Raw genomic sequence first — 22362 nt, 5'->3', positions numbered from 1 at the left:
GCTAAAGTAGCAAGCAGCCCCGGCCACCACAAAGTCGACTATGGCCGACGCGCTCGAGGTACGCGCTGCGGGCCAGCTCCTGGGCGTGGACCCCAAGGCGTCCAAGGAGGAGATCAAGAAGGCCTACAAGAAGAAGGCTTTAAAAAGCCATCCCGACAAGGGCGGCAGCGACGAGATGTTCCAGCGCGTCGCCGACGCCTACAACCTGCTCATCGCCGCCAAGGAGGCCAAGCCGGCGCCGACGCACAAGGCCAACGCCAACGACCTGTTCGCCGAGCTCTTCGGCGCCATGATGCAGAGCGTCGTGCCCATGATGCAGCAGATGATGGAGGAGATGGGCGAGGAGGGCGGCAGCGTCACGTTCGAGCTCGACGAGGCCACGGTCGCGCAGATGTTCCACGCGGCGGCGGGCGGCGCGGGCATCCCTCTACGGCGGCGCGCGAACCCGCGGAGCGTCGGCGAGGGCGCCGGCGGCCTCTACGAGGACCCGCGCGTCGCCGGGCCGGACCCGTCGTCGATCCCGGGCACGCGCGAGTACGTCGAGCTCCACGGCCCCTTCCCGCGGGGCGAGCTCGTGAGCCCGCACATGCTCCACGAGGCGCTGGAGAAGGGCTATGCCGTGGTCCTCGTGGACTGCCGGTCCAAGGGCGAGGTCCAGGCCAACGGCGAGTTCCCGGGCCGCGTCATGGTCGACGGCGACGTCGACGCGTCCGTCGTCGACCTGCCCGTGGACCGCATCCTGGACGCGGCGACGGGCGAGCTGCGGCGGCTGAGCGACTGCGGCAAGGACGTCAAGGAGGCGCTGCGCGTCGTCGCGGAGCTCGCGACGCGGCGGCGGCATTCCGTCGTCGTCTTCTCGACGACGGGCAGCCGCATCACGCGAAAAAAGTCCGACTGCCAGTACGCGCTGAAGCTCATCGAGAACGCGCGTTTATTGCTCCCGGGCCAGGCGGCGCGGCGCCTCGACGGCGGCTTCGCCCAGTGGGAGGCGCGGATTTTGGGAGTGGATGCGGGCCCGGCCGCGACCGGCGTCCGCCACACGGTCGTCGGCAAGCGCGGCGCGGTCGTCCGCGCGGGCGTCGAGATGGACTCGCCCTGCGTCGGCGAGCTCAAGTTCGGGTCCGGCGCCGAGGTCCACGAGGCGGACCTCGAGGGCGAGCGCACGAGCGACGGCAAGCTCCGGCTCCGCGTTATATCGCCGCTCCAGGGCTTCGTCTCGGCGAAGATGCTCCAGCGCGACGGGTTAGACACGGCGTAACACGGAAAATTAGAGGTGCGCCACGCGCAGCGTGCCGTCCTTGGACGTGGAGAAGACGCGGGGCCCGACGTCGCCGTCGCCGTCGACGACGGCGACGTCGACGACCGCGTTGCCGTGGCTCGCGAGCGTCCGCCGCGGGACCATGGACCGCGCGTCCCAGACCTTGACGCAGCCGTCGCCGCCGCCGGACACGAGGAACCCGTTGGGCGCGCCGTGCTGCGTCGTCGCGAACTGGCAGCACGTGACGGACGTCGCGTGCGCGTCGATGGCCTTCACACATTTCCCCTTGTGGTGGTCCCAGAGCCGCAGCTTGCCGTTCGTCCCGCCGCAGGCGACCAAGGACGACGCCCCCGCGCGCCGCTTCGGCACGACGGCCAGCGCCTGCACGAAGCCCCGCTGCGACCGGAGCGCGCGCATGCACGCGCCCGACGCCTTCGCCCAGACGTGCACCGTCGTGTCCCGCGCGCCGCTCAGCAGGCCGCCGCGGTCGCCGTCTAAAGAAGCGTCGTAGGCCAGGCACGTCACGCCCCCAAAGTGCTGCGTGAGGTGGAACTTGCCCCGGCCGCACCGCAGGTCCCACGCGCGGACGCTCGTGTCGCGCGACGCGGACCAGACCATGTTGTCCGCGTCGGCGGCCAGCGCGTTCACCGTGTCCGTGTGCCCCCGCAGCGCCAACGCCTGGGGCCGGCGCATGCGCACGTCCCAGAGGCGCACCGTGTGGTCCGCGGACGCCGTGACGACGCAGCCCGACCACTGCGCGGACGTGCCCGGCTTTCCCCGCCGCGGCCCGCCCGGCGACTCCGGGTCCGTCCCGGCGGCGTCGGCCGCGAGCATCTGGACGCAGGTCACGCGGCTCTCGTGGCCCTCGAGCGCGTGGACGACGACGCCCGTCTCCAGGCTCCAGATCCGCGCGACGCGGTCCTCGCAGCCCGTGACGACGCGGTCGCCGCCGGGCGTGAAGACGACGCAGGTCACGCCGTTGCTCCCGCCGGCGCGGTCCGGCGCCGGCGCCGGCGCGTCGCCCTGCTTCGGCGACCGCGCGCCGGCGGGCCGCGCCGCGCGCGTCGCGCGGCCCCGCGACGTCGCGCGCGGCTCGCCGCCGCCGGACGCCTCGTGGCGCAGCGTCGCGACGACCTCGGCGCCGCCGCCGCCGTAGGCGACGATGTGGACGGCGCCGTCGTAGGCCGCGGACGCGAGCAGCTTCCGCGACCGCGACGCGGCCAGCGCCGTCGCCGCGCCGTCGTGCGCGCAGACGACGGCGCCCTCCGCGTCCGCCGGGGGCCGCGGCCGCGGCGACGTCGGGGGCGACGCCGGCGCCGCCGACGGCGACCCCTCCTCGTAGGGCACCGTGCCGTCGGGGCTGATCGGCGGCGGCGGCTCGTCGTCGTCGGCGACGTCGTCGACGCACGAGTCGTCGTCGCGGAAGCCGCGGTCCAAATCCGCGTAGGTCGCCGCGTCGTCGCAGATGACGGCCATGGGGAGGGACGCGGACGCGCGCCGCCCGAGGTCCTCGTGGGCCTCGAAGTCGTCGGCGATGGACTCGTCGCACGCGAGCGCGCTGCCCACGGACCCCTCGAGCGCGGCGCCGCGGCGCCGCGACCCGTCGCTGCCCCAGACGGCCTCGAGGCCCGGCCGGCTCGGCGACGGGCTGCCGCCCGTCGGCGTGCCCTCGTGGCTCGGCACGGCGAAGGAGCCGTCGCCGCCCGTCGACGCGAGCTCGTCGACGGCCGCGGCCGCGCGGTCCTCGCGCGGCGTCGCGGCCTCGCGCTGGGACTGGGGCGTGCCGATGCTCGACGGCGACACGGGCGTGCCGACCTCGTCGTCGCTCTCGCAGTCCTCCTCGAGGAAGGGCTCGCCGGGCGAGATCGCGAGGCGCCGCGGCGCCGGGCCGTCCGCGGCGCGGTGCGGCGACTCGTCCGGCGGCGGCGGCGACTCCGGCGCGCTCAGCGCCGACACGGGCGCGTGCAGGCCCTTGCGGATGTGGCGGCCCGCGGCGTCGAGGGACCCCGCGCTCGACGCGGACCGCGCGCCGAACGAGTGGCGCCCGAGGATCGGCGTCGACCCGGCCGCGTCCAGGCCCAGCGGCGGGATGCGCGCGCGGTTCGGCGGCGGCGCCGAGAACTCGAAGGGCCGCCGGAGCGCCGCGTTGGCGAGCGACGGCGCGTCGTCGGCCTCGTCGCGCTTCGCGGGCCGCGGCGGCTCGCGCTTCGGGAAGAACTTGCGCTTCGCGGGCTCGCCCTCGCGGAGCGACGACTGCTTGCCGTCGCTCTCGGAGCCGTCGTCGTCGCTGTCGGCCTTGCGGCCCTTGGGCGTCGCGTGGCGCGTCTTGCCCCGGCCGCCGACGACGTTGATCGTGCCGCCGCCGCGGCCGCGGCCCGCGGGGCCCGCGCGCGCGGCCGCGGGGCTCTCCTTGCCCACGGCGGCCGCCACGGCCGAAGCAACGACGGCGGCCGCCGTCTCCGCGGCGCCCTCGGGCTGCCTCTTGGGCTCGCCGCCCTTGAACAACGTCCGCGCGGCGCCGGGCTGGCGCTTGCTGCCCGGCAGCGGCGTCGACGCCGCGCCGGGCGCGCGCGAAGCCGTCCGCGACGGCCCGCGGCGCGCGGCGGAGCCGGGCGTCGACGCGCCGCCCTCGGCGGGGAGCTGCTTCGTCGGCGACGCGCGGCCGACGCGCTTCGGCGAGTCCGGCGGCCGCTCGGGCTCGTCGTCCGGGTGGCGCGGCCGGCCGTCGCCGCGGCCGGGGTGGCGACCGTCGCCGCGGCCCGTGCCCTGGCGCGACCGCGCGACCTCGCGGACGAGCGTCGACGCGCCGCCGCGCGCGGTCCGCGACTGGCCTAGACCGCCGATCTTCGGCGACGCGGGCAGCCCGGGCTTCGCCGCGGTCGCCTGGGGGCCCTTGATGCCCGGACCGCCGCGGCCCTTGGGCTGGGCGGCGACGAGCAGCTTGCCCCGCGGGCGGCCCAACGCCGGCGCGGGCGGCTCCTCGTCGGCGATGCCGCCGAGCGCGGGCGCGGGCGACGGCGGCGCGCGGCCGGTCGCGTCGCGGCGGCCCGCGGCGCCGTAGGGCCCGCGGCGCGGCGGGCCGCCGCCGCGCGAGTTCCGCGGCGCACCGTCGCCGGAGGCGCCCGGCGCGTCGCGCGCGTCCGCGTCGCCCGCGGGCTTCGGCGCGGACCGCTGCCGCTTCTGGAGCGGCGTCGGCCGCGACGCGCCCGGGTCGTGGTCCCGGTGGAGCTGGTGCGGCGACTGGGGCTGCTGCGTCTGCGCCGCGGGCTTGGGCGAGGCCGCGCGGTCGGGCTCCGGCCGCGCGGCGTCGGCCGGCGGCGCGAACGGCGCGAGGTCGCTCCGGCTCCGGGACCGGCCGCGCGCGGACCGCGGCGTGGACCGGAGCGCCCCCGGGGGCACGAGGAGCATGCCGCCGTTGACGTGGGACGACGCGCCGGACTCGAGGGACGAGCCCAGGGACGGCGCGACCGTCGACGCGGTGCCCGGCGCGTGGGGCGACTGCGGCGCGCGCGGCGGCGCGGGCGGCCGCGCGGCGTGGACGTCGCCGTTGGGTTGCCTCCGGTGGCCGAAGGCGTCGCCGTCGGGCTCGGGCCTTCGGTCGAAGACGTTGCCGTCGGTGATGATGCGCAGCGACGCGGACCGGCGCGCGCCCAGACCGTGGCTCTCGGACGCCGTCGACGGCCGCGACGGGTAGAGCGAGTCCTGGGCGCTGTGGTGGCCCTGGGCCGCCGCGTAGGCGCTGCGGTGGTCCTGGTAGTTCGTGCGCGTCTCGCGCCAGGCCGTCGGCGCGACGGACACGAAGCCCTGGAGGAGGAGCGCCGTGACCTCGGGCCGGAGCCGCGGCTCGCGCTGGAAGCAGAGCCATAGGAACTGGATGCCGTCGTCGGACAGGTTCGGCGGCATGTCCGGGAGCTCCTCGACGCAGGCGATGTGGTACATGGCCGTGACGGGGTTCGAGTACTGGCTCCAGGGCGGCCGGCCCGTCGACATCTCGATGACCGTGCACCCGACGCTCCAGACGTCGGCCTTGCGCCAGCCCTGGGACTTGGGCGCGGCCTTGATGACCTCGGGCGCCATCCAGAGGGGCGTGCCCTTGGCGCCGCCCGTCTGCAGCGCGCCGACGGCGCCGCCGCCGTTCAAATTCGACGGCGCGGCCATGCGCTTCGACGCCCCAAAGTCCGCGAGCTTCACGGAGCCGTCGTTGGACACGAGCACGTTCGCCGCCTTGATGTCGCGGTGGGCGATGGCGTTGCCGTGGAGGTACTCGAGGCCCAGCAGGATCTGCCGGCTGTAGAGCCGCACGATGTCCTCCTCGAGCTTGCCGAACTTGTCCAGCAACGACCGCAGCGACCCGCCGGGCACGTATTCCAGGAAAATGGCCAGCGCGTCGTTGGAGCTGTCGACGCCGAGGTAGCGCACGATGTTCGGGTGGCAGAGGCCCTTCATCATCGACACCTCGTTCTCGAGCGCGGACCGCTCGCGGCTCGACACCTCCGCGCAGTCGAGGTGCTTGACGGCCATGAGCTCGCCCGTGTCCAGATTCAGGCTCAGGTAGACGCTGCCGAAGGCGCCCTTGCCGATCATCTCGCCGCGCTGCCAGCGGATGGCCCGCGGCGCCGCGCCGCCCCTGTCCGGCGGCGCGGAGGCGGACAGCGGCGCGACGCGCGCGGACGCCTTGTCCGCGGGCAGGACGACCTGGGCCGCGGCGACGGCGACCTCCGCGGCGCTGTCGACGGAGCAGAGGCTCCCGGACCCCGAGCCGCCGCCGCCGCTGGCCGCCGCCGCGTCCGCGCGGCGCGCGCGGTCGCCGTCGACGGACGGCCGCCGCGTCGCCTCGCGCGGGTCCGCGGTCGGCGCCTCGGCGGCCGCGTGGGGCGCCGCGGGGATGGACAGCGGGTCCAACGTCGCGCGCGACGCGCCGCCCGGCGACGGCGCCGCCGGCGCGGGCTCGCGGCGGTCCTTCGCGGGCCGCTCCGACTTCTCGATGGGCGCGTGGAGGTGGTGGTGGCGCCGCGTCGCCGCGGGCGGGCTCGCGGCGATCTGCGGCGCGGGCGCCGGCAACGGGTCGTCGGCCGCGAGCTCGTGGGACGGCGGCAGCGGCGACAGGGGCGCGCGGAGCGGGTCCAGCGTCGCGGACGCGTTCTTGTTCGGCGTCGGGCTCGAGATCAACGTGTGGATCTTCAGCGGCCCGGAGGGCACGCCGCCCCGGAGCGGCGCGCCCGCGGCGCGGTCCCGCGGCGCCGCGTCGGCGGCCTCGCCGCGCTGGGGCCGCGCCGCGGCGGCGTTGGTGTTCGCCGCGGGCGCCGCGTCGTCGCGCGCGCCGCGCGTCGACGCCGGCGGCGACAGCGACCGCGCGGCCGGCTCGTCGTCGCCGGGCGCCGCGAGCTCCCGCGGGATGACGCGCACGTTCGCCACCGACGAGTCCGTGTTCAGCAGCTCGTTGAGGTCGTTCTGCGACGCCAGGGTGATGAGGTCGCCGTCGCCGTCCTGGTACGCGAGCGAGAGCTCGAAGCCGTAGTCCGTCGTGAGGCGCTGCTTCAGCGTCCGGAAGGAGATGCGCTCCGTGCGCCGGTTCACGGCGACGACGCGAATCTCGCGCTTGTGGTGGAACTTGAGGCGCAGCGAGTCCGGCAGGGACCGCAGCGGCGGCACGCCGCAGTAGCCGTTCGCGCCGTCGGCCGCGTCGGCCGCGCGCTCGCCGAAGCTCGACGCCGCGGCCCCGGGCGTGTCGGGCTCGACGCTCAGCGCCGGGATCTCGTGCTCGGGGTCCGCCATGCTCATGGCTCCGCGCGGCAGCGACGGCTCGTCGCGCTCCTCGGGGGGGCGGCGCCCAACGGGCAGCCCGGCGCCGAACGCCTCGGCGCGGAGCGCCGCGTCGCCGGCGCGGCGAGGCGCGGCGGCGCTCGCAGGCGGCGTCGCGTCCGCGAATGGCGGGGCGACGGAAACGTCCCGGGGCTGGCGTCTCGGCTATGGCAGCCCCATGCGATCAGCTACCGTCCGTCCGTCGTGTGCCCGCCTCATTGGTTGCTGACTAGGACTTACTCCGACCGGGGGTCTCGAGAGCCGGCGGCGGTCCGATGATCCAGCCCCCCCGGGGGTCGGACCGGGCTGATCTTCGATGACGGCCCCTCAGCGAGCCAAGGGGCTGCCGATGATCCGAGTCGGCGTCTGTGAGGCGCCGGGTGGCCTCGAACGCGCTGCGCCTCGCGAGAGTCGCTCGTGCGGCGAGCGGAGGGGGCCTCGCGGCGCCTTTTCCTGCTGCCCGCGGCGGGTGGTCACGAGGTGGAGAGCCAGGCGTGGCCGCGACCGCTGGTCGCAGCCGTCCATCGGCGACGCTCAGAACCGTCAATTGATATTGACGCCTTGATTGAGTTCCCAGAATGTTTTCAAAAAAACTGCAACAAGTCCTCAGTAATCTTTGGCTGGCTTTGGAGCGAGCAGCGTCTCCGCGAGGAGTGGCGTCTGAGCTCCTCCGACTATGGGGGACGACGACGTCGCCCCCCACGATGGCGGCCTCCCCGCGGTCCACTGCGGGGAGGAGATCGACCCGGAGACGGCAGTCAGACGGCTGCGCGCTCTCGCTTCGTCCGAGGTGCGACACCCCCAAATCCACCCGCGCGGGCATTTCCGACAAAATATCGGATCGCCCCTCCCCCGCCACGCCCTCCCGCCCGGCCGCTGGCCACCGCCCTGCGCCCAGCCCACCCCAGCCCGCCCGCAACGCCGGGGGGCGCGAGGGCCCCGCTCGAAACGCTGGGGGCAGCCCCGCGGCATCCCGGACACCGAAGATCTTCGAATGTCCCCCCCCAGGCGCTCTATGCTCCGCGGAGCGACTACATCGACGCGGTGCAGCGCGACGGCATGAGCGAGGCGTGGCGGACGAAGATCATGGCGTGGTTCGGCCAGGTGCGCTCGCCCCGCGCGCCGCGTCCCCCCGCCCGAAGGGGACGTCCGTTCGAACCCCCGCAGCTCGGAGACTCCTTCAAGCTCAAGCGCGAGACCCTGAGCAGCGCGACGAACTATCTCGACCGGTACCTCAGCCGCCGGTCCTGCGGCAACGTCAACTTCCAGCGCGTCGCCGGCGTCCGGAAAAAATCGCCCGCGGCCGCGGCGGCGCCGGCGGCCCGGCCGACCGCGCGTTTTCCCCCCTCCCCGAGCGACGACCCCCGAACCTCCACGCGCGAGACGGCGCCCGAAAACGCGACCGGCGCCCGTCCCCAGGCTCGCGTCCATCGCGTCCATCTTCCTCGCGAGCAAGATCGAGGAGACGCGGCCGTTCCGGACGTCGGACTTCGTGACGCTGAGCGACGGCCTCTTCAGCGCGAGCGACCTGCGGCTGATGGAGCTCGAGCTGCTCTGCACGCTCAAGTGGCACCTGAACCCGCCGACGGTGCACGCGTCGATCCACAACCTGCTCGTGCTCTTCGGCGGCCGCGCGGACGCGCGCGGCGTCGGGACGCGCGCGCTGCGCTACGCGGACCTCGTGCGCGGCGACGTGGCCTTCCTCCAGTACCCGCCGTCCATGATTGCCGTGGCTTCCGTCATCTGCGCGCTCAAGCAGATGGGCGCGGCCGTGGGGCTCGTGTCGGACTGGATGGTCCGCGTCCACGACTGCCACCTGCCCTACACGGACCGCCCGGACGCGGCGCAGCTCATCACGGAGTGCGGCCTCAAGCTCATCGCGCTGGACGGCGACGGGCCCCTGGGCGGCGGCGCCGACGACGCCGCGTGGCCCGACGACCGGTCCGCGTGCGACGGCGACGGCGACGGCGTCGACGGCGAGGTCGAGCGCGCGACCTCCGGCGGCGCGCCCCTCGTCGCGGCGCACGCCTCCGACGACGAGGGCGACGAGGGCACGGACGCGAGCGACATGGACCGCACGTCGCCGAACAACGTCATGGACGTCGACCAGATCGAGGCCTTCGCGCAGGAGCCCCTCTTCGGTCCCAAGCGCTGATGCGCGCGCAGCGCAGTACAGTTCGAACGGCGACGTCGGCCGCGTGGCGTCTTGAAGTAGACCGCACCGCCCGTCGTCGGGACCGCCGCCGCCCCACGGAACGCGCCGGCGCGACCTCGCCGCCCTCCGCCCCCTTTTTGTTTGTCCCAGACGACCCTGATGCCGTTCGCTATCGTACTCCGCTTTAAAATTCCCAGTATTGATGCACCAGGGGGGGGGCGCCGGGAGGCGGTCGGGAGGACCTCGGAGTCCTCCTCGGCGGCGCGTCGCTCAATAATTTAATCGAGCCTCAATCCGGCTCTCGGGCACACCTTGAGTGAGCAACTGCTCCACTGCTCGCTCGCGCGCAAGGACTGTAAGCGCCATGGACGCCCTCGCGCGGAAAGTCATGAGCAAGCACGGCCTGTCCCTCGAGGCGGCCCGGAAGCACCGCGCGAAACAGATGCCCCAGCGCGTCGTCGATCCGACGAGCCGCCTGGGGTTCCGGCGCGCCGAGCAGGGCGAGACGGAGTCGTGCGAGCCCTACCCCCTGGCCCTGGAGTCGATCGGTGACGTCTTCCTGAGCCTGGACTCCTTCGGCCTCGGCGTGAGCCTCTACTTCCGCCAGCTCGCGTGGATCTTCTGCGTCGTCTTCGTTTGCGCGATGATCCTGTGCCCGTCGACGACGCACAACGCGAGCGCCTGCCACCACGGCGACGACACGACGACCAAGCCCGCCTACGAAAACGCGGGCCTCGCGCGGGGCACGGCGTCGGGCTGCGTCGTCGGGGACCTCTCCGTCGGCCTCAACGTCGCGCCGGACGTCGCCGTCGTCCTCGTCATCCTCTTCGCGGCGCTCACGTCGACGTTCCTCCAGTCCACGTTCTCCAAGCGCATCGAGGGCAACCTGCAGACGCCGTCGGACTACTCCGTCGTCGTCGCGAACCCGCCCGCGCACGTCCTCGACCCGGACCGGTACCGCGACTTCTTCGCGAAGATCTTCGGCGACGACGTCGTCTGCGTGACCGTGAGCAAGGACAACGGCCGCGTGCTCCAGCTCCTCGCGCGGCGCAAGGGCTACCTCCAGGACCTCGCGGACTTCGCCGAGGGCGGCTGGGACGAGCTCGACGAGCTCGACGGGCTCGGCGAGAAGTTCCAGCCCCTGCTCTACGGCCTGGGCCTGCTGAAGACGCCGGCCTTCGCGCGCGCGCGGCTCGCGGCCGTCGAGGACGAGCTCCGCGTCGCGCTCGCCGCGGGCGACGGCCGGAAGACACTCGCGGCGGGCGACGACTGGCACAAGCCGCAGAGGGTCGTCGTGACCTTCGCGACGGAGGCGTCCATGGAGCGCACGCTCCAGACCTTCGAGGTGTCCGCCGCGCGCCGCGTCTTCTCGAACGTCACGGGCATCGAGTCCGCGGAGACGCCCGTCGACTTCGAGGGCACGGTGCTCCTCGTGTCGCGGCCCGTCGAGCCGACGGAGATCCTCTGGCACAACTCGCACTACGCGCGGCCCGAGCGCCTCCTCCGGTTGGCCTTGAGCTTCGCGGCGACGGCCGGCATCGGCGGCGTGCTCTACGCCATCGCGCGCGCGTTCGCCCGGGCGGAGGCGACGAACTTCCTCTTCGTCTGGGTCACCGTCGTCAACGCGGCGCTGCCGACCACCCTCAAGCAGGTCACGAAGCTCATCGAGCGCCACCGCGAGTTCGGCGACGAGCAGGACTCCATGTTCCTCAAGCTGACCATGGCGCGCTGGTTCAACACGGCCGTCGTCGTCTTCGTCACGACGCGGCGGCCCGCGCGCCTCGGCAAGGCGAACCTCGAGAGCGTCTTCCTCATCCTCCTCGCGGACGCGTTCGTGACGCCGCTCATCGTCGCCTTCGACCCCTTCGACCTCGTCATGCGCTACGTCGTCGCGCCGCGGCAGCCGACGCAGCGCGCCATGAACCGCTTCTGGAACGGCGCGGAGTGGAACATCGCCGAGCGCTACACGGACGTCGCGAAGACGCTCCTCGTGGGCCTCTTCTGGGCCTCCGCGGCGCCCGCGGGCCTCCTCGTCACGGCCGCGGCGCTCTTCAACGTCTTCCTCGTGGACCGCTTCTGCCTCCTGCGCCGCTGGGCGCGCAAGCCCGACTTCGACGACCAGCTCTCGCGCCGCTCCGTCGGCGTGCTCTCGCTCATCGTCCTCGTGCACACGCGCGCCGCGATGGAGTTCTTCATGAACTGGGGCCTCCGCTTCGACAAGTTCGGCGCCGAGTCCGGCCGGCCGGGCTCCGGCGACGGGCTCGGCGACCACCAGAAGCACGTCAAGTGCTTCGGCACCTTCTTCGACTGCAACGCCGGCGACGAGGAGCTCACGGCGGCGCAGCGCACCGTGAACCGCGTCTACCCGGCGCTGAGCGTCATCGCCTTCGTCGTCGCCGTCTGGAACCTCGTCGGCACGCGCGCCGGCGTCCGGAAGCATGTCTCGTGCGACTTCGATGATTTCACAAAGTTGAAAGTGTCCTGAATCCTCGTGTTTGAGAACACATGAATTCCTTCAATGAGAAGCCGCGCGCGCGCCCGACGCCGCCGCTCCGCGCGCGCGACCCGCTCGTACCCCCCCCGCCCCGCGCGCAGGCGTCGAGCTCTACCGGGGCTTCCTCTACTGCTTCTGCGGCAACACGGCCGAGGACGACGACGACCACATGCCCATCTCGTTCCGCGACGTCGCGGAGATCGACGCCTACGTGCCCACCGTGCCCCACCCGCTCCCCGGCGAGGTGCCGCTCATCGCCGCCGACGTCACGGGCGTGCCGCCGGGGCGCCTCCCCCTCCCGCCGGGCGTCGCCATCGAGTCCCACACGGTCTGCTCCCGCGACTTCCTCCGGCCGCTGCTCCCGTCGAGCTTCGACGACGCGAAGATCGACCAGGTCATCGCCGACCTCTTCGGCCGCGTCAAGTACTACCCCAAGAAGGCCCGGGAGGAGTCCACCACGCGCGTCGCGCGCTAGCCGAAGACCGCGTAAGCCGAAGACCCGGACTGCTCGGTGAGGTATACTTGACGGCAACGACCTGATCAATCCTTTGCGCAATGGGAGAGCTTTTGCTCTGAAAGCCTCTGCGCAGTGGGAGAGCTCGTAACAAGGCGCTCCGCGAGAGCGCAATGGCTGCGATGGACGCCGCGCGAACGACCGGCCCGACGTACACTCGCGAGCTGCTCTCGAAGCACGAGACCATCGCCATCTACCGAGGTGTTGAGCTGGGCAACGAGCACCTGCTGCGCGTCTTCCCGCCGCGGGAGCGGAAGCAGTGGGCGCGCTTCGACATCGAGGCGTACGTCTCGTTCGAGAAGCCCGGCAAATATGGCGACGAGAAGCAGGACGCGTTCCGCATCCTCGTCGAGGACGACAACTTCTCCTCCGCGCTCGCGCTCGCGGCCATCGCCGAGGGCCAGCGCGTGCGCCTGTCCTGGTTACACAATTATGTCACGAAGACGGAGACCGTCGACGGCCGCGAGACGAAGCACAGCTACCCGGAGCGGCCCGTGACGGAGCTCGTGCCCGCGGACGCGCCGCGACGATAAGTTTTTCGAGACGACGCCGTCGAGCCTCGGGGTGGCACAGCAGGTTAGTCGCGGGATCACCAGCCCCGCTCCTTCGGCGGGCCGCGCTTCGTCGGCTTCTTCGCCTTGGGCTTGACGGCGTACCAGTTCTTGCCCTTGGACGTGCCGCGGAACTCCGGGTTCAGGGCGACGAGCATGGCCTCGCCGTCCGCGCAGGTGATGAGCCACGTGCGGTCCTTGGGGACCTTGGTGTCGTTGTCGTCCGTGAGCACCTCCTTCTTGAAGGCGCGCCGCTTGAGCGCCGCCTTGCCCCAGCCGTGGGGCGCGTTCCACTTGAAGCCTAGGACGCGACGCGTGGGCCGGCGAAGAAAGAAGCGAAAGACGCGGCCGCCGCGCGGATCTTGAGGCCGTTCTCCGGCTCGGCCGCCGTGTCCTCCTCGTTGTCGCTGTCGCTGTCCGGGTCGAGGTGCATGGCGTCGTCGAGCGGCGGCGGCTGGTACGCGTCGACCGCGTGGCCGCGGTCCGCCTGGCGCGGGCGGCCGCGCTTCTTCGAGCCCGGGCTGTGGCCGCCCGTGGGCGAGAGGCAGGAGCCCGGCTTGGCGTGGCGCGGGCTCGCGCCCCCGCGCTCGCCGTCCTCGCGCGAGGCGCGGCGCACGGCCGCGAGCGCGCTCGACAGCGCGTCCGCGCGCGCGCGGCGCCGGAGCTTCCGCGGGAACGCCGCGAGGAGGCGGAACTCCGCGCCCGCGCCGACGAGGGACACGGCCACGGACGCCGTGGTCAGCGGCGCGCGGCGGCAGGGCCGCCGCACGAAGGCCTCGAGGGGCGGCGGCCCGACGACGGGCGCCTTCCGCGCGTCCGCGCGCTCCCGCGCGGCGTCCGCCGCGCGGCGCCGCTCCGCGGCCGCGGCGGCCGCGCGCGCGGCCGCGGCGCCGCCCTTGGCCTTGGCCGCGCCCTTCTTCGGGCGGCCGTGCTTGCCCTTGCCGCACGTGTGGCGCACGTGGCGCCCGCGGCACGCCTGGCACCGCACGTCGTCCTCGGACGCGTCGCCGCCGTCGCCGCCGCCGCCGTCGCCGTCGCCGTCGAAGGGCGGCGGCGCGAACTCGAAGCCGTCGGCGCCGTCGGCGAGCAGGGGCCCGTCGATGGGCACGTCGAGGAGGTCGACGGCGCCGAGGACGTCGTCGTCGTCGACGTCGCCGACGACGCCGAGCGCGTCGTCGACGTCGGCGGCGAGCGCGAGCGCGTCAGGCGGCGGCAGGTCGCCGTCGCCGCCGTCGGCGGCGGTTTCCTCGGCGCCGCCGTCCTCGGCCTTGACCGCGACCGCGGCCGGCTGGGCGAGGCGGAGCACGACGGAGACGCACTGCGTGCGGCTCGCGGCGGGCGCCTGCGCGGAAATCGACCGGTGAGCCGGGACGTCCCGACCGAACTTCGGAACTCTCGAGCTCGGTCACATCGAAGTCGATTCGGCTGATTTTTGGACGAATCGGTCGCTCTCGTCGAGTGCTCGAAGCACAGCGGCGGTGCTCGTATCAAAACATTCAATACGCGCACAGTGAAGTTGGGTCGAAGAGTTCCGCGCGGGCGCGCGCGTGGTCCGGGTCGTCGTCGCCGTCGTCGTCGGAGTCGAGGGCGCCCTTCTTCGCGCGGGGCGCCTTGGGCGTGTGGCGCCGGTAGCGGCCGTCCTCGGCGTGGTCGTCGCCGAGGACGTCCGTGCGGAGGACCTGCTTCGCGGAGCCGCACGCGTTCGACTTGAAGACGACGAGCACCTTGGCGAGCGCGCGCGCGAGGCCGTCGTCGTCGGCGCCCCAGGGCCCCGCGCGGCCCTGGGCGATGACGACGAGCTCGCGGAAGACGCCGGAGCCGCCGATGACGTTCGTGTTGCAGGAGATGGCCGACCGCGCGATCATCAAGACGTCGTCGCGCGCGCGCGCGCGCGCGGCCGCGTCCGCGGGCGGCCGCGGCGGCGCCCGGGGCTGCTCGCCGCCCCGCTTGCCGCCGGGGAGCCCCGCGAAGGACGTCAGCCGCAGCGCCATCATGTGGGACGCGCCGTGCTTCTCCGCGACGCAGATGCGGTCGTTCCAGTGGCGGTACGCGAGCTCGGGCATGTCGCGGCGGTCGCGGTACTTGGCCAGCGCGCCGACGCGCGCGAAGCCGCTGCGCTCGTAGAAGGGCACGGCCGTCTCCGTCGCCTGGAGCACGACGAAGGACGCGGGCGCGCGGTACTCGTCGTCGGAGCCCGCGGACGCGGCGTCGTCCTCGCCGGCCGTCGCGGCGAAGCGCACGACCCGCGGCGCGCGCGTCTTCGCCTGGAAGAGGGCCTCGCTCAGGAGGCGGCCGCCGCAGCCCAGGCCGCCGAGGAGCGACACCTCGAGGAGGTCGGGCCACTCGGTCATGCGCGCGTCCGACTCCGCCAAACGCCGCGGCGTCGCCTCGAGGTCGTCCGTGAGGTCGCCGTCGGCGTCGCGCTTCTCCGTCGCCGCGTGCGCCGCGCCCGCCGCCGCCGCGCCCGTCGCCGCGGCCATGTACGCGCGGAGCTTCCGCTCGTCGGACCGCGACTTCGCGTCGCCGCCCGCGATCTCGTCGTCGCCGTCGTCGTCGTCGTCGTCGGCCTTGGACTGGCGCCGCTTGCCGTGGGACCGGCCGCAGTTGGGGTCGTACTGCGCGACGCCCCAGGCCCGCGGGTCCCGCGACGCCCAGCGGAGCGTCCGGTCCCAGCTCGCGAACGTGCCGAGCATGATGAAGCCCTGCATCTGGCCCGTGGCGTCGTCGCGGGCCACGAGGCCCCAGGGCTCGTCGGCGGCGAGGGCGACGCGGTCGTACATGTAGTCCGCCGCGAGGGGCTTGTCGAAGAATTTCGCGCCCGAGTCCTCGGCGACGGTCGCGCGGCGCGCGGCCTCGTTGCAGACCCACATCATCTCCGGCAGCAGGTCGACCCAGGCCGACCGGCCCTCGACGGCCTCGACGCTCGACGCCGCCGCGAAGCCCGCGTCGTCGCGCGGCGCCCACGGCACGCGCGTCGGGTCGTACGGCGGCTTGAGCATGAGCTGCACGGCGCGCGCCGCCGCGTCGCCGTCGTCGCCGTCGCCGCCGCCGCCGCCGTCGCTGGGCCGCGACCCGCCGCCGAAGGACTCCGTCGCCGCGGGCTCGTCGTCGGGCTGCGGCGCCTTCTTCTTCTTCGAGGCCTTGGGCGCCTTCGCCGCGGGCTTGCACCGCGCCTTCGGCTTCTTCGCCTTCTTGCCGGGTCGGCCCTTGCCGCAGGTGTGCTTCACGTGGCGGCCCCGGCACGCGCGGCACTCCGGGAGCGCCTCGTCGTCGTCGTCGTCGTCGTCGTCGTCGTCGTCGTCGTCGTCGTCGTCGTCCGCGGCGTCCGCCTCGGCGACGTCGAACGCGTCGTCGTCGTCGTCGTCGTCGGAGCCGCCGCGCGACGGCGCGCGGCCGCGCTTCGTGCCGCCGCGCACGGGCCGCGCCGCGCGCCGCACGGGCCGGCAGACGACCTCGTCCTCGTCCGACGACGACGCGGCGCCGCCGCCGCCGTCCTCGAACGAGTCGTCGCGGTCCTCGCGGTAGTCGACGGCGCGCCGCGCGCGCCGCCGCCGGCCGACGTCCTCGTCGCTCTCGCTCGCCTCCTCGACGTACTCGTCGTCGGAGCCGCCGCGGTCGCGCTTCCGAGCGCTGCGCTCCATGGGCGCTTCGGCGAAACTGTAACTATGCGCACGTGCTGGGGGGTTTCGGCGTCCTCGATTTGCGCGCGTTTTGTGCGCGAATCAGCAGGCTTGTGCGACGCTGTCGTGGGGCTCGGGTCCGCGCGTCGCCGCTCGCGCGCGCGCGCTCGAGCACCACAGGCGGAGGAGTGGACGAAGCTCGCCTCGGGCCGGCCGCGACGTCAACAAAATCTTTTGTCCGACATTGACTTTCCTCGAGCGACTGGACGATGCTGTCCCGATTCGCCCGGACGTGCGCGCCCGCGTCCCCCGAAACCCCGAAACTCTCCCCGCGCACCGCGAATCGCGCGCGCTCGACCGTCCCGCCCCGCCCGCAGGCTCGCCCCGCGCGTGGCGGCGTCGCAGACGCGGGCCGCGCCCGCCGCGGCCTGGCGCCTGGGCGCCGCGCGCTTCGAGACGACGGACGCCTACGTCGTCAAGTACGGCGACGGCGCCGACAGCGACGTCGTCGTGCCCGAGCTCGTCGAGACCCTCGAGTGGGTGCTGGACACGCCGCCGCCGCTCCACCAGTTCGAGGAGTCGCCGATCATCGTCGAGATCGCGGGCATCGAGCCGGCGGGCTCGCGCTGAGCGGCGCGGCGCCGCCGCGGCGTCGATTTTCGACAGATCCCACCCCCGAACCCCGCCCCCGACGACCCCCCGCGCCGCGCGGGGCCCGTAAGCTCCGAAAGAAGAACGACGCGCGGTCCTCGACCGGCGGGGCTCCGGCGACGGCCGAGAGCGACGGCCGCGCCAGGGGGGTGGGCCCAGCGGCGCCTCGATGGGCCACCGGCGGTACTCGGCGTCCCGCGGGAGGCGCCCGCGCTCGCGCCGCTCGGTAGAGCCGCTCGGCGGCCGCCGGGGACGTCGTACTTAGCGAGGCTCCGCGCGCCTCCGCGCTCGCCACCCCCTCGCGCGCCTCCCGCGCGCCTAGGAGAGGGCGCAGGACGCGGAGCCGCGGCGGCCGCGCTTGAGGTCGATCCAGGCCGTTTTTTTCTTCTGCGTCAGGTTCCAGATGGGCGGCTCCGCGGCGAGGAGGTCCGTCGTGGCCTTGATGAAGCCCATCATGTCCGCGCCCGGGTCCGGCAGCGTCGCGTTGAGGTGGGACCCGAAGAGGAGCACGATGAACTCGCGGATCTCCGCGGGCTGGAGGCTCCGCTCGTCGAGGAGGTCGAGCACCTTCTTCGTGCAGCCGAACTCGCGGACGTGGTGCAGCACGAGGGAGTAGGTGAGCCAGTTGTTGCCCTTGGCCACCTCCTTGGCCTCGTTGTGGACGTCGTCGAGGATGTCGAGGCCGCCCGCGGACGTCTTGTCGACCTTGTTCCAGAACCCGAGCACGTCCGCCGAGTTCGTGCAGAGCCGCACGCGGACGGCCACGGGCAGCTTCTGGAGCTCGAAGAGGGCGTCGCGCACGTCGCCGTCGGAGGGCTCGCCGTCGCTCGCGATGATGACGACGGCGACCTTGGACGCCTTGACGAGCGCGTCCGACACCTTGGCGATCTCCGCCGTGACGCCCTTGAGGGCGGCCACGAGGGGCGTCTCGCCGACGGGCTCGCTGCCGATGAGCTTCTCCAGGCTCCCGAGCCCCACGCCCTTCTTCGCGCCCACCGTGATGTTCTGCTGGCAGCCCATGGCCGCGTTGAGCAGCCGGAACTGCGTCCACGCCTGGAGCTCCTCGGCGACCGCGCCGTGCCAGCGCAGCGTGTCCGCGAGCTCGGCCCAGCGGCTGCAGGGCGTCGAGGAGATGGACCCGTCCTCGGCGACCTCGAGGTGCTGGCCGTCCTTCTTCCGCATGCTGTCGCTGTTGTCGATGATCCAGAACCGCATCGGCGTCTCGTCCGTGAGGCCGTCCATCTCCTCCACGAGGCCCGGCGGCAGGCCCTCCTTCTTCAGGAACTCGGACGCGCAGTGCGCCTTGCTGCCCACGGGCCGCGCGATGGCCGCGCTGATCTCCTCGAGGGCCGCGGCCGTCAGCACGGGCTGCGCCATGGCGCTCTAAGGCGGCGGCGGCGCCTTAGAGCGGCGCGCCGGGCGTCGCCGGGTCGTCGCGGAAGCGCGCGGCTCCGAGGCGGCGCAGCTCGCGGCGCCCAAGGCAGCACGCTTTCTCGTTGCGCACCGCGGCCAGCTCTCTGAGAGAGGCAGCGCTGAATGAAACAGATTGCACTCCCAAAATCTTGGGCAGCTCTTTGCGGCACCTTTAGCCGCGCAAAACCTGGTGTTGAGTGCATCTTGCATGGAAGGTAGGCCCTGTCGAGATCGCGATGTTGTCGAGGTTCGCGTCGCGCCGGCTCCGGCCGCGGCTTCGGCGCGCGCTGTCGACGGAGAAGGACTCGCTGTTGAGTTTCCACGAGGCCGTGGCGACGTCGATGAACGCGACGGCGCGGCTCCTCGGCGTCACGCACCGCGTCCGCGTCGAGGAGAAGCGGGCGCCGCGCGCCGCGCCCGCCGCGCCCGCCGCGGCGGCGCCGCCGGCGCGCCAGCCCCGCCTGAGCGGCGCCCTGCGCTACATGAGCGACGCGGACATCGACGCGTACACGTCCGAGCTCGTCGGCGGGGGCCACCTCGGCGACTTCGAGGGCCTGCCCGCGCAGTTCCAGGCCGCGGAGCGGTACGTCTACGGCCACTGCGTGAAGATCCTGCTCCGCGTCATGCACGACGGCGTCGACGCCCTGCCCGACGCGCGCGTGCTCGGCCTCCGCGTCGACGCGGCGCCCGCCGCGCGGCCGCCGCTCGACCTCCTCGGCGCGCTCCGGCGGCGCCTCGCGCGCGACGACCGCATGGTCGTCGACGCGGCGCGCGTCGCGGCCTTCGTGGACCGCGTCCTCGAGGTCGAGCGCGAGGCGACGAGCGGCGGCGAGGCCGGCGCCGCGGGGGCCGTGGAGCGCGCGCTCCACGACAACGTCGCCGCGATCGTCGTCAACCTGCTCGCGGACGCCGCGTCGACGTTCCGCCTCGACTGCTTCGGCCACTCGCTCCGCGTCGACGTCGCGCCCAACGACGCCCTCGACGCCCTCGACCTCGACGAGCTCCGCCGGCGCCGCGCCGCGCGCGAGTCGTCCGGACGGCTCTTCGGCGACGCGCACGTCCGCGCGCTCGTCGACGAGATCCTCGCCGACGACACGATCAACCTCGCCTACGTGCCGGACATCGTCGAGGAGCAGTTCTACCGCCGCGTCTTCACCTTCTACTCCGTCGTCCTCGACTACGTCCTCCGCGACATCCGCCTCTCCGTCCTCGACGTCGACCTCGCGCTCTCGCTCGAGCGGGACTAACGTGGCCTTTTTTTAAACCCAGGGGGGCGACGGGCCGCCGTCCGACCGCGTCGGGGTCGGCCGCGCGGTCGGCGGCGCCGGGGCCGCCGCGCGGTCGGCGGCGCCGGGGCCGCCGCGCGCGCGTCACCCGAACTCGTCCTCCTGCGCCCCCAGGGAGCAGAGGTAGAACGCCGCGGCGTCCGCCGAGTCCGCGGAGCCCGCGGACGCGTCGCTCCGCGGCGCCTGCTTCTTGACGGAGACCCGCTTCTTCTTGAGGGACGCCGAGGGCCGGCGCTTCGGCGCGGCCTTGCGCGGCGGCGCCCGGGCCTCGTAGATCGCCGCGAGGCCCTCGCCCGCGGGATCCCGGGCCGCCGCGCCGTCGGGCTTCCGCGCGAGGTCGAGGCCCGCGAGGTCCGACACGGACCGGCGGACCGCGTCGGACCGCCGGCCGGCCTCGGCCCGGCGCGTGATCGCCGCCGTGCGCGCGTGGTGCTCCGCCTTGTAGCGCTGGTGGTAGACGAGCGCGATGACGAGCGCGATGGCCGCGATGGCGACGGGCCCGACGAAGCCCTCGGGCTGGATGGACCGCGTGTCGCGGTAGGAGACGTCCTCGTCCCAGAAGGGGTCCGCGTTGTAGTCGCCCGCGTGGTTCGCCCAGTACGCGTCGTAGAGGTCCTCCTCGATGATCTGGCGGACGAGCTGCGACACGCTCTGCGCGTAGTCGTCCTCGATGGCGAAGGCCATGGTGCGGAGCTTGGTGAACACGAGGCCCCACGTGCTGTAGTTGCGCTCGGCCGACGAGCTCGACGACTTGCAGAGCAGCACGCGCTTCGAGGCCAGCAAGCACGAGCTCCAGGCCCGTGGACAGGATCCACCGGCGGTCGGGGACCTTCCAGGGCTCGTTCTCCATGTTCCAGCCGCACAGCGTCAGGTTCAGCAGCTTCTGGAAGGCGACGCAGGTCGCCAAGGCCGCCGGCGCCACGTTCGCCTCGTAGCATATCATGGCGACGAGGAAGTCCATCTCCTGCCGGTGCGCGGCCGTGAGCGTGGGCTTCGCCGCGTCGTCGTCCTCGCCGCCGGCCCCGAGCTCGACGTCGAACTCGATGTCCAGCGGCGACAAGTTCGACGTCCCCGACGTCAGCGACGACACGACGCTCCCCGCGCTGCCCATGCTGCCATCCATGCGGACCGCCTCGCCGCGCTTGGCCTCGTCGCGCTTGGCCTTCTCCTTGGACTTCTTGGCCGCCTGCTTCATGAGGAACGGGTGGAAAGGGCACTCGAAGGGCGTCACCAGCGTCGCGGTGTTTCCGTCCGGCGACCGCGTCGTGTCAGGGTCCACGGACAAGACGCTCAAGCTGTGGGACGCGTGGGACCGGAGCAGGGGCGAATGCCTCGCGACGTGGAAAGGGCATTCGAACGACGTCAGCAGCGTCGCGGTGTTTCCGTCCGGCGACCGCGTCGTGTCCGGGTCCACGGACAAGACGCTCAAGCTGTGGGACGCGTGGGACCGGAGCAGGGGCAACTGCCTCGCGACGTGGAAAGGGCATTCGGACAACGTCGTGAGCGTCGCGGTGTTCCCGTCGGGCGACCGCGTCGTGTCCGGGTCTTGGGACAACACGCTCAAGCTGTGGGACGCGCGAGACCGGAGCACGGGCAACTGCCTCGCGACGTGGAAAGGGCATTCGACCTACGTCAACAGCGTCGCGGTGTTTCCGTCGGGCGACCGCGTCGTGTCCGGGTCCGACGACGAGACGCTCAAGCTGTGGGACGCGAGCACGGGCAACTGCCTCGCGACGTGGAAAGTGCATTTGAACGGCGTCAACAGCGTCGCGGTGTTCCCGTCGGGCGACCGCGTCGTGTCTGGGTCCGAGGACAAGACGCTCATGCTGTGGGACGTGAGCACGGACGAATGCCTCGCGACGTGGAAAGGGCATTCGAACGACGTCAGCAGCGTCGCGGTGTTCCCGTCGGGCGACCGCGTCGTGTCCGGGTCCCACGACAAGACGCTCAAGCTGTGGGGCGCGGCCAGCCAGACGTAAAACCGGGCGCGTAGGCGAGATCCACCACTCTGGGGGAAAGGACCCAAGATCGATTAGCGCCGGCTACTTCGCGGGCGGGTCGCCGAAGAGGTCCGCGGCGGCGGGCGGGTCGCCGAAGAGGTCCGCGGCCGCGGGGTCCGAGGCGGCCGGCGCCGCCGGCGGCGCGAGGCCGCCGAAGAACTCCGGGGCCGGCGGCGGCGGGAGGTCCGGGGCCGGCGGCGGCGCGGCGAAGACGTCCGCGGCGGCCTGCCGGTCCGGCGCCGGCGCCGGGTCCGGCACGGTGATCGTGCCGTCGGGGTGCTGGACCGGCGGGTGCAGCGGCTGGTCGAGCTCCGCGTGGTACGTGATCGTGCCGTCGGCGTGGGCCGCGTCCTCGAGCGCGAGCTTCGCCTTGACCGCCGCCTCGAGGCCGCTCGGGTCGAGGACGAGCGGGTCGCGCGAGACGTCGGGCATGGCGTCCGGGTAGTCGATGGGCGGCGGCATCGGCGGCGCGCCGCCCGGGAGGGGCGTGAGCGCCGGCACGCCCTCCGGGAACGCGAGCGCGGGCGCGGGCGCGGGCGGCGCCGCGGCCGCGGGCGCGGCGGCCGCGTCGGCCGCGGCCGCGGGCGCGGCGGCCGGCGCGTCGGCCGGCGCGTCGTC

At 73.6% G+C, this 22362-nt stretch overlaps 6 protein-coding genes across 6 annotated transcripts; 3 read left to right on the top strand and 3 right to left on the bottom strand.

Moving 5' to 3' along the window:
- Nucleotides 1-1405: 1405 nt before the first annotated feature.
- On the bottom strand, nucleotides 1406-2248 carry AURANDRAFT_3743 (hypothetical protein; the record flags this gene model as incomplete). The annotated part of the gene is made up of 2 exons (XM_009039557.1): nucleotides 1406-1936; nucleotides 2138-2248. Coding segments are annotated over 2 exons (642 nt in total), but the record flags the coding sequence as incomplete, so codon positions are not given.
- A 2802-nt stretch (nucleotides 2249-5050) lies between these two features.
- On the bottom strand, nucleotides 5051-5863 carry AURANDRAFT_2528 (hypothetical protein; the record flags this gene model as incomplete). The annotated part of the gene is made up of 1 exon (XM_009039554.1): nucleotides 5051-5863. A coding segment is annotated over one exon (813 nt), but the record flags the coding sequence as incomplete, so codon positions are not given.
- Nucleotides 5864-7736: 1873 nt separating this feature from the next.
- AURANDRAFT_64915 (hypothetical protein) lies at nucleotides 7737-9215 on the top strand (the record flags this gene model as incomplete). Its single annotated transcript, XM_009039801.1, has 4 exons — nucleotides 7737-7817; nucleotides 8069-8164; nucleotides 8228-8289; nucleotides 8480-9215. The coding sequence occupies 4 exons, from the start codon at nucleotides 7737-7739 to the stop codon at nucleotides 9213-9215; spliced, it is 975 nt and encodes a 324-aa protein (XP_009038049.1).
- Nucleotides 9216-9579: 364 nt separating this feature from the next.
- Nucleotides 9580-12756, top strand: AURANDRAFT_64914 (hypothetical protein; the record flags this gene model as incomplete). The annotated part of the gene is made up of 3 exons (XM_009039802.1): nucleotides 9580-11655; nucleotides 11819-12159; nucleotides 12300-12756. The coding sequence occupies 3 exons, from the start codon at nucleotides 9580-9582 to the stop codon at nucleotides 12754-12756; spliced, it is 2874 nt and encodes a 957-aa protein (XP_009038050.1).
- A 4607-nt stretch (nucleotides 12757-17363) lies between these two features.
- AURANDRAFT_64913 (hypothetical protein) lies at nucleotides 17364-18422 on the bottom strand (the record flags this gene model as incomplete). Its single annotated transcript, XM_009039632.1, has 1 exon — nucleotides 17364-18422. The coding sequence occupies one exon, from the start codon at nucleotides 18420-18422 to the stop codon at nucleotides 17364-17366; it is 1059 nt and encodes a 352-aa protein (XP_009037880.1).
- A 2533-nt stretch (nucleotides 18423-20955) lies between these two features.
- Nucleotides 20956-21711, top strand: AURANDRAFT_3436 (hypothetical protein; the record flags this gene model as incomplete). Its single annotated transcript, XM_009039556.1, has 1 exon — nucleotides 20956-21711. A coding segment is annotated over one exon (756 nt), but the record flags the coding sequence as incomplete, so codon positions are not given.
- Nucleotides 21712-22362: the final 651 nt, after the last annotated feature.

The sequence above is a fragment of the Aureococcus anophagefferens genome, assembly GCF_000186865.1.
Source record: "Aureococcus anophagefferens unplaced genomic scaffold AURANscaffold_12, whole genome shotgun sequence".
Classification (NCBI taxonomy): Eukaryota; class Pelagophyceae; order Pelagomonadales; family Pelagomonadaceae; genus Aureococcus; species Aureococcus anophagefferens.
This window is presented reverse-complemented; position numbering and strand designations above follow the sequence as displayed.